Source organism: Daucus carota, chromosome 4 (assembly GCF_001625215.2).
Source record: "Daucus carota subsp. sativus chromosome 4, DH1 v3.0, whole genome shotgun sequence".
In the NCBI taxonomy this organism is placed as follows: Eukaryota; Viridiplantae; Streptophyta; class Magnoliopsida; order Apiales; family Apiaceae; genus Daucus; species Daucus carota.
In genome coordinates this window covers 47,579,572-47,593,440 of record NC_030384.2, presented here as the reverse complement: position 1 = coordinate 47,593,440, position 13,869 = coordinate 47,579,572, and the positions used below count along the sequence as shown (strand labels likewise).

Sequence of the window (13,869 nt, the reverse complement as noted above, 5' to 3'; positions counted from 1 at the left end):
CCACTCGTTTAAAATTTATAGATATAATTTTAATTATTTTTAAAAATGAAAAAGAGATATTTTTCGAATTTATGCAGTCATTGTCTTGTTTCATTTTAATTTTAACAGTCCTCATGTATGAATATTGTAATATATTATTATCAATTTTTTCCCCTAGAAGACACTAATCTAAATTTCTGATGCTACAATTTTAATAAATCACTTATCCTGAAATTTTAATATTTCAGGAAAAAATTCCACTAATGGTATGCTAGTACATTGGACTAACCATTATGCTGGACTTTTTCAATATGAATGTACGATTCGAATAACTATTAATTTAAATTTGCAAAGTGTACATGATAATTCAGGTAAATCCACTGTACGGGGATATGCTTCCGAGCAATAATAAGAATATTTCCGCAGAGATGGCTCATCGATAGATTGAGAGATAACTAAGCAACTCAGACTCATTTAACTCATAATCATTTTAAAAAAATATAATGAATATAAATAAAAATAATGAATGTTTGGAATCCATATTATGCGAGATGACACTGCTTTTGATGATTAGAATTGTATACATTATACAATTTGCTTCGTAACATACATAATTACACATCACAAGCCTGGATTATTACAGTAGTGTCCGTCAACGTTACATCAATACAAGATTAACAGCAGTACAACATTATATCTAGACAAGTTAACATTTTCGATGTGGTTTTATAGATGAAAGCTAATAAACACACCCAGCAGATCACCAAGTCCTTTGACTGATCAAATGTACATCGTGCTTGAAGGAGGTCAGCTACTAAAGAAACAGATTGTTGCCTTATGCCTTGAAGTTTCTCCATAGCGAAACTTTGGACACGGATAAACATTTTACCTTCGGAAAAACAAAACCTGCCTTTGGAGGATTCCCATCAACCAGGGAATTGTCATAAATTTCTTTACACTCTTGCACAACCTGTTTAACAAGCAACAAATGCATATCAATCTCCTTAACTAGCCATGCCACCAACAGGAATTCTGTCACTCAATAAACCATAGTTTCATCATTATTTTCTGTATCTGGATCAATATATAGTAAGAAGATGGATACCTCTTTTGCATCCTTGCGAGGTATGCCTTCTCGTAGTCCCACAATTTTTTCGACAACTTCAGGCTGCAATGTCAGAGAGGTTAAGATACTTAACTATATGGAGATTGAGCAAATAATTGACCAATATCTGCAGCAGGTTTTGGAAAAAGAATACAGTAATAAACACCTTAGAGTGTGTGTTCATACTGAAGTAGTGAAAGATGCATCAAATCAAATTTAACAGCAGAAATCCAATAATAACATGGCAAGGTAAGGTTCTTACAGGACAATCAGGCTGATGTTCAAGAATATTTGTATAAACAAGAGTGAAAGAATCAGGACTCTCAGCTGAAGCAAGATCCCTTAAGTCACTCATTATCCGTAGTCTGTTTTCAACTTTCTGTGAAGTCACATAAAGGTTGACAGAAAAGCATTGAGAAAATATGATAATGACTTAGCACTGGATCCATCATTAATCAAGTTGAAGGACTATACACAGCACAGTGAATGAAGCCTGAGGAGCAGAAACTTACAGAAACGCTTATGTATTCTCTAAAGAAATCCATGATAACCTCTTCGTCTAGCCTCATCCGTTCAATGGTTTCCTCTCTGATGTAGTTTTTCTACAAGGCACGTGTATTTGTGGCATTTAATAAATGTCACTGCAAACACAATTTGCTATATTTCAAAAAGTTTAGTTTAAAAACCTGAGTAAGTAGATGGTCAACATAAATGACCACAGTTTCCTCCAGGCATGATTCCACAAACCGTCTAAATGACCTTTCTTCAATGTACCTAAATTATCATTAAATTAGCAAAAACATCAAAAAAATAATCATTTTTTATGGACTGAAAGCAACAAATGTACACGACGCTTACATCTTAATATCTCCAAAGTAATCACTAAATGTTGCAACAAGGTATTCAGTGACCTGTCCTTCAGACCATTCTGTAAACAGGAACCAACCAAAGTTCAATTAATTCATTCTTTAAGAGAAGTGCAAAAGATATATTTTAAGCACTCGCACTTGATTTATGATAAAATTTATATACTTTCAATATGCTTGACAACAATGACGACAAGTCTACAACACCCTAAACCAGAAAAAAGAGAAGAGAGAAAGTGTGGTCTTGGATAACTTGCAGGACAAAAAAGTAGGATTTAATGGGCAATTTTATTGAAACAAAGCCTACAACATGCCCACTTTTGCATAATTACTAAGGTAGGCAGTCATATGATAAATCCTTAAAAATGGTAGGTCCAATGCTTCACTATTAGTGTAAATTGGGCAATAATTTGTAAGTACACAAAGAACTCAGCAGGAGTCTTCAAATTGGCTTAATAAGATTCGCAATACCAGTTCTTAAGCAACCAGGGATCTTGGCAGAATAGGGGTTCCAGATCATGGAACTCAATATTCAACAAAGCTATATATGGACAAAAAAAATAGTTGCGGTGATCTGATATTACCTCTATGATACAGCTTCACGAGCAACTCCTGCACTCCTGGGTCTTCAAAAATTACACTAACTGTTTGATGCACAGCTTCCTACGACCCATGAGAACTAGTTATGGTGGAGATATATATTTAATGTATATGATCCATGTTTTTTAATGCATGTGTACACAAGATTAAGTATTTGAAATATATGACAACATAAAAATACATACACCATAAGGCATATGACATTTAGGAGATGCCAAAAAAATTTACGTTACACTGCACTCTTTTTCTGTAGTCAATAGTATCACTCAGGGAGAGACATCTGCAATATTATCTTGTGCCACTGTGAAGGAACTACCCTCTCATTTACAAAAACCAAAAATGACACTTCAATAATATGGCTTGGTTTCTTCTGTATATCATTTCACCTTTTTATACCCCTTATACAACGAAAATTAACTGAGAAGCAAAATTTTACTGTAATGAATTAACTTAAGAAAACCAGCAAGAAAACTAACAAGGCTAATATTTTCAAAACTAAGGTCATTCATGCAAACAACATACTTGCCAGCCACGTCTCATGACTAATACCCCAAAAGAACTCTCATGTAAAAGTATTGAGTAGGCAAAGAATTAATATAAGCAAGTTATGGAACTTCAAAGAAGTGTCCGATAAAAAGCCTGAAAAACGAGACCAACTATATAACAAGACCAACAGAGAAAAGCCAAAACTCTAAACCCAACCTGTACACAGTTCCAGGACTCTAGTCACACATATATATGTATACACATCAATTTCAAATTACTATCTGAGCGAAAGGACAATCGAGAACAGTAAATTCATTTTCTAGAAACTTCAAGTGATAAGGTGGCGATCACTGTGTACCTTTGCAACCTCCAGAAAACCTTTGCATGTGTCTTCAAAATTGACCTGGAAAGTAATAAGCAAACATATGTAACTACAAATTTTACCAAGTAAACAAAGGTAACATAAATTATAAAAAGAGAAGGAAAAAGTCCTTATACTATTATAGAGTTCTAGAACATGCAATGCAAACTTAAAATGGAGAGATTAATAACGAGCAAATACTGAGACCGGTCTACACAGTCCTTCAACAGTCATAAAGGTAATTTCAGTGACCACTTTTCTTCTGTAGGAAATATATACTTGAGGAGATACATGACATGTGGGAGCATAGACACCATAAAACTAGCAGACAGCAAAAGTAATGTACAAACTAACAAAAGCTAAACAATAGACAGATAGCAAAAGAAAAACAAGATCAGGTGGCATTTAATGGAAAATGTAAGACCGTCTAAATGAGATCAAACACAGTTTTGTTTTGTTTTGTTTTTTTATCAGAAACACAGTTTTGTTTAACTACACCTGTAGGCTGTAGCATGTCTAAATAATCGATTAGCACTGGTAGAAGAGTTACACAGACATTAAGTTAAACCATAGAGCCTATGGATAAGGTTTGATATATAAGTTCCAGCAAATCAAATTAAAAGAGCATCTATAACATGAACATAGACGTAGTTCGGATATGCAAGGCTGGCAGCCATAAACATAGTTCCAGAAAGCCCAGAAGCACTAAAGGAAGGCAGCCGAAATAGAAATTTGGCACAGGTCCAATAATGACACGGGACATACACACACGCAACAGACCTGGACTTTGTTTTGAACGATAACAGACAAGGATCCTACAAGAAATTTATAGTTGACCCTTCACCAGAGACCTAACCCAAAGTTAGTTAAGAAAACCCTAGTGAATTTAGGAAAGATATGCCTAGACAAGACTAAAGATGGTTTAGCAGAATCATACAATAATTAGCTATACTAAGCAAGAATGTGTAAAAGCATCATAACAGCCGTCGATCTATCTAAAGAGAAATTCAATAAAATATATCGGTTCATAAATTACCCCAAACATGGAGACGACATGTGGAAATAAGCTAGAATGAGCAAATAAAGAACAATGAAGATCTGCTGATTGATTAACACAAGTAAATAGTCATTACAGTCTCAAGTTGAGATATGAGTAATTTCTGGATATACAAATACCTGCTCAGCATAGTTTGGAGGAAGAGATTCAATAGTGCTAGAACTTAGCTCCATTGCAAGATCATAGCACCTAAGATTGTTGTTGATCTGTCATAAAGAAATTTTGTTAGCAAAGAAAATTCAACAGAATCAAAATGAAAGCCTCAAGTGGTGGCAATACCAACAATAGAAGTACACAAGCCTGATAAAATCAATTCATTTTAAAAAAATACAATATCACTAAATACTCCTAAACTTGCATATATATATATATTAACAGAACTAATCATTAGTATGTAAAAATATGGTAAGTGAAACTCTTAATGTTTAATATGAAGTTGGCTAACCATAGCACACAGAGGCTCAAGACCAATTTCTGAAGCAGGTTCCTCCAGTCTTTTCCTTTCAGCTGCTTGAAAATCAATCATCACCTGGGAAATAAAATGAACGCACCAAATCAATACATACACCTTTAGTCGCCGAGTTACCGTCATAGTTTAAATTATTATCAATACTTATCAGACAAAAACTGGCTTTATACATTTAAAAGAAACATGAAAGAATAAATAGAACTGGATTGTTGTGACCTAATACAGGACATTTTTAGATCCGCGGAATCAGGGGTAGAAACTAAGTAGCATAAGGAGACAAAAGATGTCCACACCAGACACTGTTATTTAAATTTTCAAAGTTGTGGATGCAATATTTGAACAATGAATGTGTATGTTACATTAACGTACACCTAATTCACTTTTCCTGTCTGTCTTAGCAACTAGCATCACTGGAACATAATAACAATGTAACACAACCAGGATAGACCACAGGTGCAACGGCCAATGCTTGGCCGTGTTGAATCAAAATCCGTGTGGAACCCAAGATTATAAGTTTCACTTCCCGAGCTAAAACCGCTTATATCAGCAAGGGAAACCCTTATGATTACTGATTTTCAGTGACATCAAAAATTTATCGTTGAATAAAAACAATAAAGACGTGGAGCCTCTAGTAAAACAATCCACAGAACCCATGTACATGTTGTTTTCAGATAGAACTTGAGAAAAAGAAAGAGAGAGGTGAGATCATTTCTCTCACAATTTTGAACAGGAAATCTGCTGATAGACACTAACACAGGCTTGTCATAAACGGTAGAAAAATATAGGCAGTCTGATGATTGTTCCTTTGTAAAACAGTAAGTAGTAAAAGTTGAACTTGCCTGAATAATAGCCAGAGCAATCCTGTACAACATGAGATCAGTGCTGTTTTCCCGGACAATCTGTACTTGCTCTCCTAGAATTCTGAATAAATCAACAGCAGCTGGGGTATATAATTTTCCATCATCTGTCTTCTTTGGTGGTTGCACCTTATCATTCTCAAGTATATTCATATACCATTTCTGCATACCAAATGAGATCTATATTAGTAACTTCCAAAAAGAACAATATTGGGTCAGAGCTTATATGTTGATAAGTATGAAAATATATGCATTTGAAATAACAAAGGGCTCTTGCCCTGGCGGTACTACCCTCAACCACGTTACGAGAGGTAGAGGGTACAAACCTTGTCAAAGGCAAAGGCCGTCAGTGATCAATGAACAAAAAACCATCTGAAACTACAACTTTACCCTGGTTGTGGCTTGCATTCTTTCAACATAAGCATTCATGAGGGGATCCATTGCACCACTTTCAGAACAAACTTGCGCTAATGATTCATCAACACCAAGTCCAATAAGATTTTCTTGGTACTCAACAACCCAACCAGTTACCTGACATAAGTAATTATATTTAAAGCATTTCGGCAAAAAAAAGTAAGAATGCATTACAGTAACGACATACCCATATTTAAAAGGATGTCCACATTGGAAACTGAGAAGCACAAGATAGTAAGAAAATAGTCTAGGAACATGTGTCTCTGATTTGCTTCTGCAATGCATTTTTGCCTTGTTTGATATTAAAGATGATTGTGTGCCAATTTTATACACATGCCACGGAGACACCAAATCATGCAATTCTGGACCTTAAAGTGACACAACAAAAATTATACCTCATAAACTACTAACTCCTTTAGTTTGTGACTAGTGTGGCTATGAGGAATTGGAGAACTGGGATCTATCTATACCAACAAAAATCTTCTGGTACGAGAGAAACTAGGCACCTTGTCCAGAAGATTACTAATAAAAATATTGATAATACAATTTAATCACAATCGGACTATGCACTTAATCCTGCTATAGGAGTTAGGACATCACAAATACCAATCTGTTCAAACAGTTCTAAAAATTGTTGTACTTGATGCCACATAATATATGCTGAATATTCGGTTTATGCAGATTTTACTAAACATTGGTAACTTATAAACACGAAACTGCACGCTAACTTAAGATAACTGTCAAGCTAAATTTAGTCATTGAAAATTTTGGTTTCTTTGATGAGGAGCTAATGATTTAAAATATTAATTTCATATTTAATTTTTGGGAATAGATTAAATTGCAATTTATACTAATGTTTAATGAAACTAATTAACAGATGACATGATATATTCTCAATTATCATAGTAGAATAATAAATTTGTTATCTTTATTTACTAATTTAGAGACTTACCAAGGAGATGTAATATTTTTTTGCTGGAAGACCATAATTTAATTTATTGTTGAAATCAAAATTTGTCTCTTTTGTTATAGGTTGAAGTACATGCAAATTCTTCTTGTGTGGTTGAAAATTTTTAAGGTATGGTTCTTACGTGGTTGAATCACATTAGGCTTGTGGGTTTTCTACTGTTGACTACAATAAATAATTAGGTATAATTCATATATTAAAAATCTGCAAAATTGTTCACTATATTGTAAAAACATTTTTAGAGCCTTTAATGATATATAAACATCAACGGCCATATAATTACGTATAATAGCATATACTTCAATTAAGCAACAAAAATCTGCATACAGTAAGATGTTCGGACATTTACCATAGAGACAGAGTATCATCCATATCAGTAAAGTTGGCATAGAGAGAGAGAGAGAGAGAGAGAGAGAGAGGAGGATAGGGAGAAGGAAACTATAATGTATGTTTGCTACATTCAGCATATCACATATTTAAATCACTCGTGTAAAATAATTATGACCGAGGCAGACCATTTTTGACTCTTTTAGCTCATTATGCTCACAAGTTGTGGCTATAAATTCCTTAATTCTAAAATAAGTTTAAAACCACAAGCTATAGTTATAAGGAACAAAAAACAATTGAATACCTTCAAGATCTCTATATTTGTCAGTTCATTAGCTCTGTCACTGAGCAGTCTCAACCACTGAATAAATCTCTCAGTATAAAGATTTACCATGAGCTGAAATATTTCATATCTGAATTTTGCATGAAAGATTCATATCAGTAATCTATATAACTAAGTGGTTTAAAATTATTATAAAGGAAGATCAATTTCATTTGGAGTTCTCTTTAAAAACACTTAACAACAACATATACTAATAGTGTTCTAAAAAAAGTGTGGAGGAAAAATTATTAATCCAGCCAATTACTTTAAATTTATTTCAAATACACATTTACCAAATTGAGAAACTAAATCTGACAGATATCCCATTAACAAGGACTTGAACCAATCAGCTACAGACTGCTGAAAAATCTTGGAGGAAAAAAAAGATGTTTACAGGACAGAAAGACAGAGCAAACCTTGGAGGAAAACATGGAGCCACATAATCATATATATCTCCAAGCTCTTCACCAATCTGAAATCAGGTAGAAATAAAATGAATACGACAGGTAGAAAGCTGAAAGATGTACTTGGACGAATATTGCAAATTATACACGACATAATGAAGCTCATATGCAGGCTACAGGCACTGAATCAATTCTTATGCAATCATGAGCGGCAATGCAATGGTTTATCCACCAGCCTACAAATGTTTGGTAGCATACATTTACATATGTCCAGCTTGGTGTTTCAGATAAGGGGTATCGAAATATCAGGGAACAGACTACCCGTGCATATCTTCGAAGTTCAGGGTTCTTTGCCTAATATAGGGAATTAGAGGTTACAAACCTATCTGGAAAAAATTAGACAATCAAACACCTAAATACAACAATAGCACAAGATTAGACTTAAAAGTGGTCCTGGCTATAGACGGACAAGACTTACGCGGTTGCGCCTAAGGCCCCCAACAATTAAGGGCCCCAAAATTTTCGAATCGTTTGCATATAAATGTATGAAATCTTCTGAGTATATAGAGATTAGGGCCCCAAAAACTGATTTTGACTAAGGCCCCGTAAATCCCAGGGCCACCCCCGGTAGGCTCTCAGTTTTTTTCCTTTACTTCTAATATTGCTTTTTATTCCCTCCTGAATATATATCATGGCTGCTAAAGTTCAAGCTAAGCTTGTTAGCCTCAAAGGGTGTTTATCAATTCGAAGCAGGTAAAATATAAGGAAAATGACCTGGAGCAGACACCGTCAATTGACCCAAGTAGCACACCGTCAGTTTTCTTCCTCTACTAATATATTTTGTATCTAATGTCTACTGTCTAGTACTATGTAATGTCTAGTATAGTAAGATGAATTTAGCAAGACAACTTTTATTTAAATTTTGGTTCAGTCCTAATTAGCGTCTAACTTTTAATTAACTTACAAACTTGTTAAAAAATATTGACCTCTAATGTGCACCAGATAACTAAGAAGAACCCAGAGCACCAGAATTTTTGTAATAATAACATATAACATAATAAATTCATTTGCATACCGATCGAGCCTCCTCTATAGCTGCCTTTAGATCTTCAGACCCAAGCTGATACAAAATATATATTAGAAGATGATTTTAGTAAAAATAGTAATAGATCTTGTAAAGTGAATAAAATGATGGTGAAAACAGTTCCCTGTCCAACAAAGACTACCTCAGTTAGAAGTATGTTAAACCGTGCTTCAACAGACATTCTTATGTGCTCATAACATTTGTCCTTGTAGCCCTTTCCCTGGACCTTCACCTTAGACTGACTAGAATTATTGGAAGGTACAGCAGTAGTTGATTTTCTGCAGTTAACACAAAGTATCATTAATATTTCAGAAGCCCACGCATGCAGAAAATTAACAATATTTTATTTCAAAAATAAGACCCAATTACATATGATAAGAGAAAGTTCGACCAAGATAATAATCTGACAGACTTATAAGCAAATGGAAGAGGTTATGTACTTTGGAGTTCTGCGAGGATTAGCAACTGATGCCATTGCACCACCTCCTACAGCTTCAGCTGCTTCCTCAGCAAGTTGTTGATCGAGGATTTCCTGCATTTCAACCACCCTGTAGTAGAAAAGTGGCAATAAAAACTGCAGCATCAGGATTCCAGTGAATTATCTACCAATTCACATGCCGAATTGTGCTAAAACGCCAGAAGACGCTCTACTGAAATGAAGGCATTAAAGGTACAGAGGTTTGCTTCTTAAGGTTTGACAGTACATTTTTTAGATGAGGCATACAGGGCTTTTGACTCCTTTGTAGTCAGTGTAATGCATATATATCGATTCTTAAAGAGTGTTTCGAATATATATAATATATATAATTGACATTGTTACAAGCAATACACAAATTAATGAAAAAGAAAAAACAGCACATACCTCAGGGCACGAACAAGTGTCTGTGGACTGCAAGAGAATTTATAAGAAAAAATAGGAGTCAGGTGCATAATATACACAGTAATACATTAAGTTGTTAATAAGGATGATTAAGGTCAACTGAACACCTTATGCCAGTCCACAAAGAAAGGAACAATATGTCTTCCCTAACCAAAAATCATCACTACTGCTTTTTGCTCAATTCAAAACTATGCAATTTTATCTGTGAACATAATAATACACTTTTACTAAATTTGAACCAAATAACTTTTAGAGTTTGGAAGTATTAATCAGAATATTCAAATACTCTCTCCAATTAGACGACAGTATAAATCTCAACATATTTGAGTATTCAAGTGATGAAAGAATATTCTAGTATACCCTTCCTCGCCAAATATTCAAGTATTTATGCATTTCGATCATCAGACATATTCTGGATTATAAGAAACTTGCTAGTTATCTCCTTAAAAACTATTTATTCAGCGTATTTAGACAGGTAATTCTTGTTTGCTTTTTTACAATGATCTAGTTGAGCATATACTCTTAATTTAATCAGCTTCTCACTTCTTTCTTATGCAAATTAGCGTTTGTAAATGGGTTCGTTCTACACAAAACTTGATAAATTCAACATGACCTGAGGCTTATAACAATAAACCAAATTTTCAGTGTGATACCTTTCTTTAGCAAGTTTGAAGAAGTCGTATATATGACCCCACAATTTCTTGTCAAATGTCTCCCAGGTGCGATCTACATCTTCAAAATATTCTCTGCAGACAAAAAAATATGAAAAATGGAATTAGAACACTGCAAGCAGATAAATGCCACAATATTATCAAAATAACAAATCCATGGCTATAAAAATTTCTCATTATGGGAATCATCATATAAACTGCATTTATATAGCTTTCAGTTTTTAGGTTCTTGCGGTGACATTATAGTTAGGATAGAGGCTTTGCATGATATAAGGCACAGTATAGCACTTTGTACTCTTGTCTGCACCCAAGTATTAATCTCCGCTGGAGATTACTCCACTAGAATTCAGTATTAGAGCTTACACTATTGTGATCTGTGGCTACTGGCTAATAGGTATTACAATCTACAAGTTCACTGTATGCACTAGATAATGAAAAAAAAAAAAAAAATTCTCTCCTTATTCAGACTGTTAGGGGATGAAAGTATTCTGAATTGACAAACAGAGAAGTAGAAGATGTAAACATAATTACAAAATATCATATCGACACATTAGAGTAACCAAAAGCTTATAATGACTTTACAATACATTTGAGGCAAGCAACACTAGTATATTCTGACCTTAGCTTTCCAACCTCTTCTTTGTGAGATGATGCTGCAGCTAATGCAAACCTCCGCTTTCCATCAAGAGCAGTAAGTCTCTGAGCCCAAACCAACATATAGAATAAGGTATCAAACATAATTACATTGCATAGCACTTTGATAAGCCTCCTAGAGAATAGGATAAAATATCATAGCTCTACCTCATAAGTACTAATGAGTTCTTTGTCATCGCTCAAAGAATCGCGCGCCTCAGCAGCTTCAACAGATATTGACATCATTCCCTCCACGTCCTGCAAAAAGCAACATATTATCAATACTTTTGTACTTTAATCGGTATCAAATGTTTGATGGAAAGAGTAACGTAGAAATTTAAGGGAGATATACAGATAAAAATAAAATTGTTCTTATGCCAAAAAATCCTTGGGCAACAAAATATTTTAGTTCTCAATTTGTGCCTATAAAACTATAGGAGGCAGGATTCTAATCTTCATCTCAACCACTTTAAAACTCTCACAACGATTTTTTTATTGTCTGTTTATTCAAATAATAAAATAGAACTATAGATAGATAAAGGTAACATCCAACCTTCAACGTTGTGTTCAAGTTATTCCGCGCATTGCTAAGCAGCTTTATCTGATCATGATTTTCGATCAATGTTTGGCATTCCTGACAAAGACTGTTAAAAGAACGAAAGCTCCTTAATCAGACTCAAATTATACACGCATCAAGGAAGCAACATCGTAACTAAGAATACCCAACCATCAGTATATTTTAAAGACACAATAACAAAAGTGAGTGGCATTCAAAATTCGAGTACTTACTTTTCAATGGAAACAAAATTCTCACGCAGCTGGTTTACTGTCTTTTCAGACGAGGCGAGTGATTCTAGACCTGCTTGTGCTTGTTCAACCTAAAACCTCACAAAATAACTTGATTAACAAGATGTTTACAAATAGAGTCTAGAAACGTACAGAAACATCATAAATAAACAGTACTAAAATCAACAACTGCGAACAGGAAAATTAGCCCTCAGAGTATACAAAAATACAACTACAATGTTTGAACATCAATGTATTTGTAATGTACCTGTTCAGCAACCATTGTGCTGAGTTGCGCATCATTTGCCTGATATCAAACACAAGCAACAGTTACGTGTAATATAAAACATATCATTAATAACACGAGCTCCTACACACGAACTATTCCTAGTGTCGTTTTATTCCTACTGAAACATTTTACAAGTCTTGCCTCAAATACACTAAATTATCGCTTATCGTAAACCTAAACTAGTTAATGAACAAAATTGATCACCTGCTGCCGAGTAAGGTAATCGGCTTTAATCGAAGCAATGGACTGCAAAAGCTCGGGAAGTGTCAACAGCTTCGCAACCTCGCGAACCGCTGCTTCTTTAGCTTCAATAGCTAGATCCTCAACCATCATCTTCACTTATAGCTAAATACAATCACAAATTACACGTATTCAAACTTCGTGCAATTTCTACTCTCAAACAATCACAATTCAAAAAAAATTAGGGCAACAAAATGACTATTACTAGTCTTGATTACAAATTTACAATTAATTGTATGTATATGTGATGTAAGTGATGCAGAACAATGTTGAGAATTTGGTTGATATTTTAAGTGAAAACTGAAAATATAATGATGAATATTTAGACAATTGGAGAAAAAACGGGTTACTTACAGGCGATATTGCAGAGATCTTAGCGAAATAGTCGCCGGAGATTTAGAGAAGAAACGCGTCAACACGGTAAAATGATTCAGACATATTTTTGTGACCGTTTAAACTCGGGGATGAAATATGAATTGAGTTTTTTTTTTTTTTACTCTATAATTTATTTTATTTACAAAAATGTTTTCCTATATATAATAAATTACCAGAAATTATATATTTTTAATCATTATTATTTAAATTTTTAAAAAAAAATATCTGTCGAAAGACTTTGTAATTACAAAAATGAGATGCAATTTTTTATATGGGTGTCACTAAATATAATCTAATGTAAAATTTTTCCCCAAAAGATAAAGTTGTATACGGCGTTGAAATTAATTTTAGTTGTATTTTATTGTATTTAATCATAAATTAATATTATAAAATTCATATTTTTGCAGAATTTTAAACACAATACAAAAAAGAATGAAATATGTATATATATCGTAAACAAAAACTATAAATAATACGTGAAATTTGATATCTATTTGTCATTTTAAATAAAATTAAAAAACGATTCGATAAATTCAAATATAAGTAAGTTTTGTAATAAAAGTATGATTCTTATTCTTTATATGTTCTAAATACGATTTTCATAACAATTTTTTATTCTAATTTAAATATGATTGTTACATCACTATTAATTATTTTTTTCACTAAAATGAATCATGAATTTAAATCATCATATACA

General features: G+C 33.5%; 1 protein-coding gene across 1 annotated transcript; it reads right to left on the bottom strand.

Annotated features, from left to right (window-relative positions):
• Positions 1-467: 467 nt before the first annotated feature.
• On the bottom strand, positions 468-13,260 carry LOC108219213 (exocyst complex component SEC6). The gene is made up of 26 exons (XM_017392532.2): positions 13,152-13,260; positions 12,762-12,902; positions 12,537-12,575; positions 12,272-12,360; positions 12,036-12,126; positions 11,651-11,740; positions 11,469-11,548; positions 10,832-10,924; positions 10,161-10,187; positions 9,739-9,846; positions 9,441-9,576; positions 9,290-9,334; positions 8,227-8,282; positions 7,793-7,901; positions 6,171-6,311; positions 5,763-5,942; positions 4,900-4,983; positions 4,574-4,660; positions 3,395-3,439; positions 2,535-2,613; positions 1,943-2,012; positions 1,771-1,858; positions 1,597-1,686; positions 1,347-1,463; positions 1,085-1,147; positions 468-949 (listed from the first exon to the last, which is right to left on the bottom strand). The coding sequence occupies exons 2-26, from the start codon at positions 12,888-12,890 to the stop codon at positions 815-817; spliced, it is 2,271 nt and encodes a 756-aa protein (XP_017248021.1). The 5' UTR covers positions 12,891-12,902; positions 13,152-13,260; the 3' UTR covers positions 468-814.
• Between the last annotated feature and the right edge of the window lie 609 nt (positions 13,261-13,869).

Excerpts from the sequence above, each read along its gene's own strand:
- LOC108219213 (XM_017392532.2), bottom strand. The coding sequence starts at position 12,890 with ATGATGGTTGAGGATCTAGCTATTGAAGCTAAAGAAGCAGCGGTTCGC. Across the intron at positions 9,847-10,160 it reads ACACTTGTTCGTGCCCTGAG|GGTGGTTGAAATGCAGGAAA; the intron begins GTATGTGCTGTT and ends TTTCTACTACAG. Across the intron at positions 6,312-7,792 it reads CAAATATAGAGATCTTGAAG|GTAACTGGTTGGGTTGTTGA; the intron begins GTATTCAATTGT and ends TACTTATGTCAG.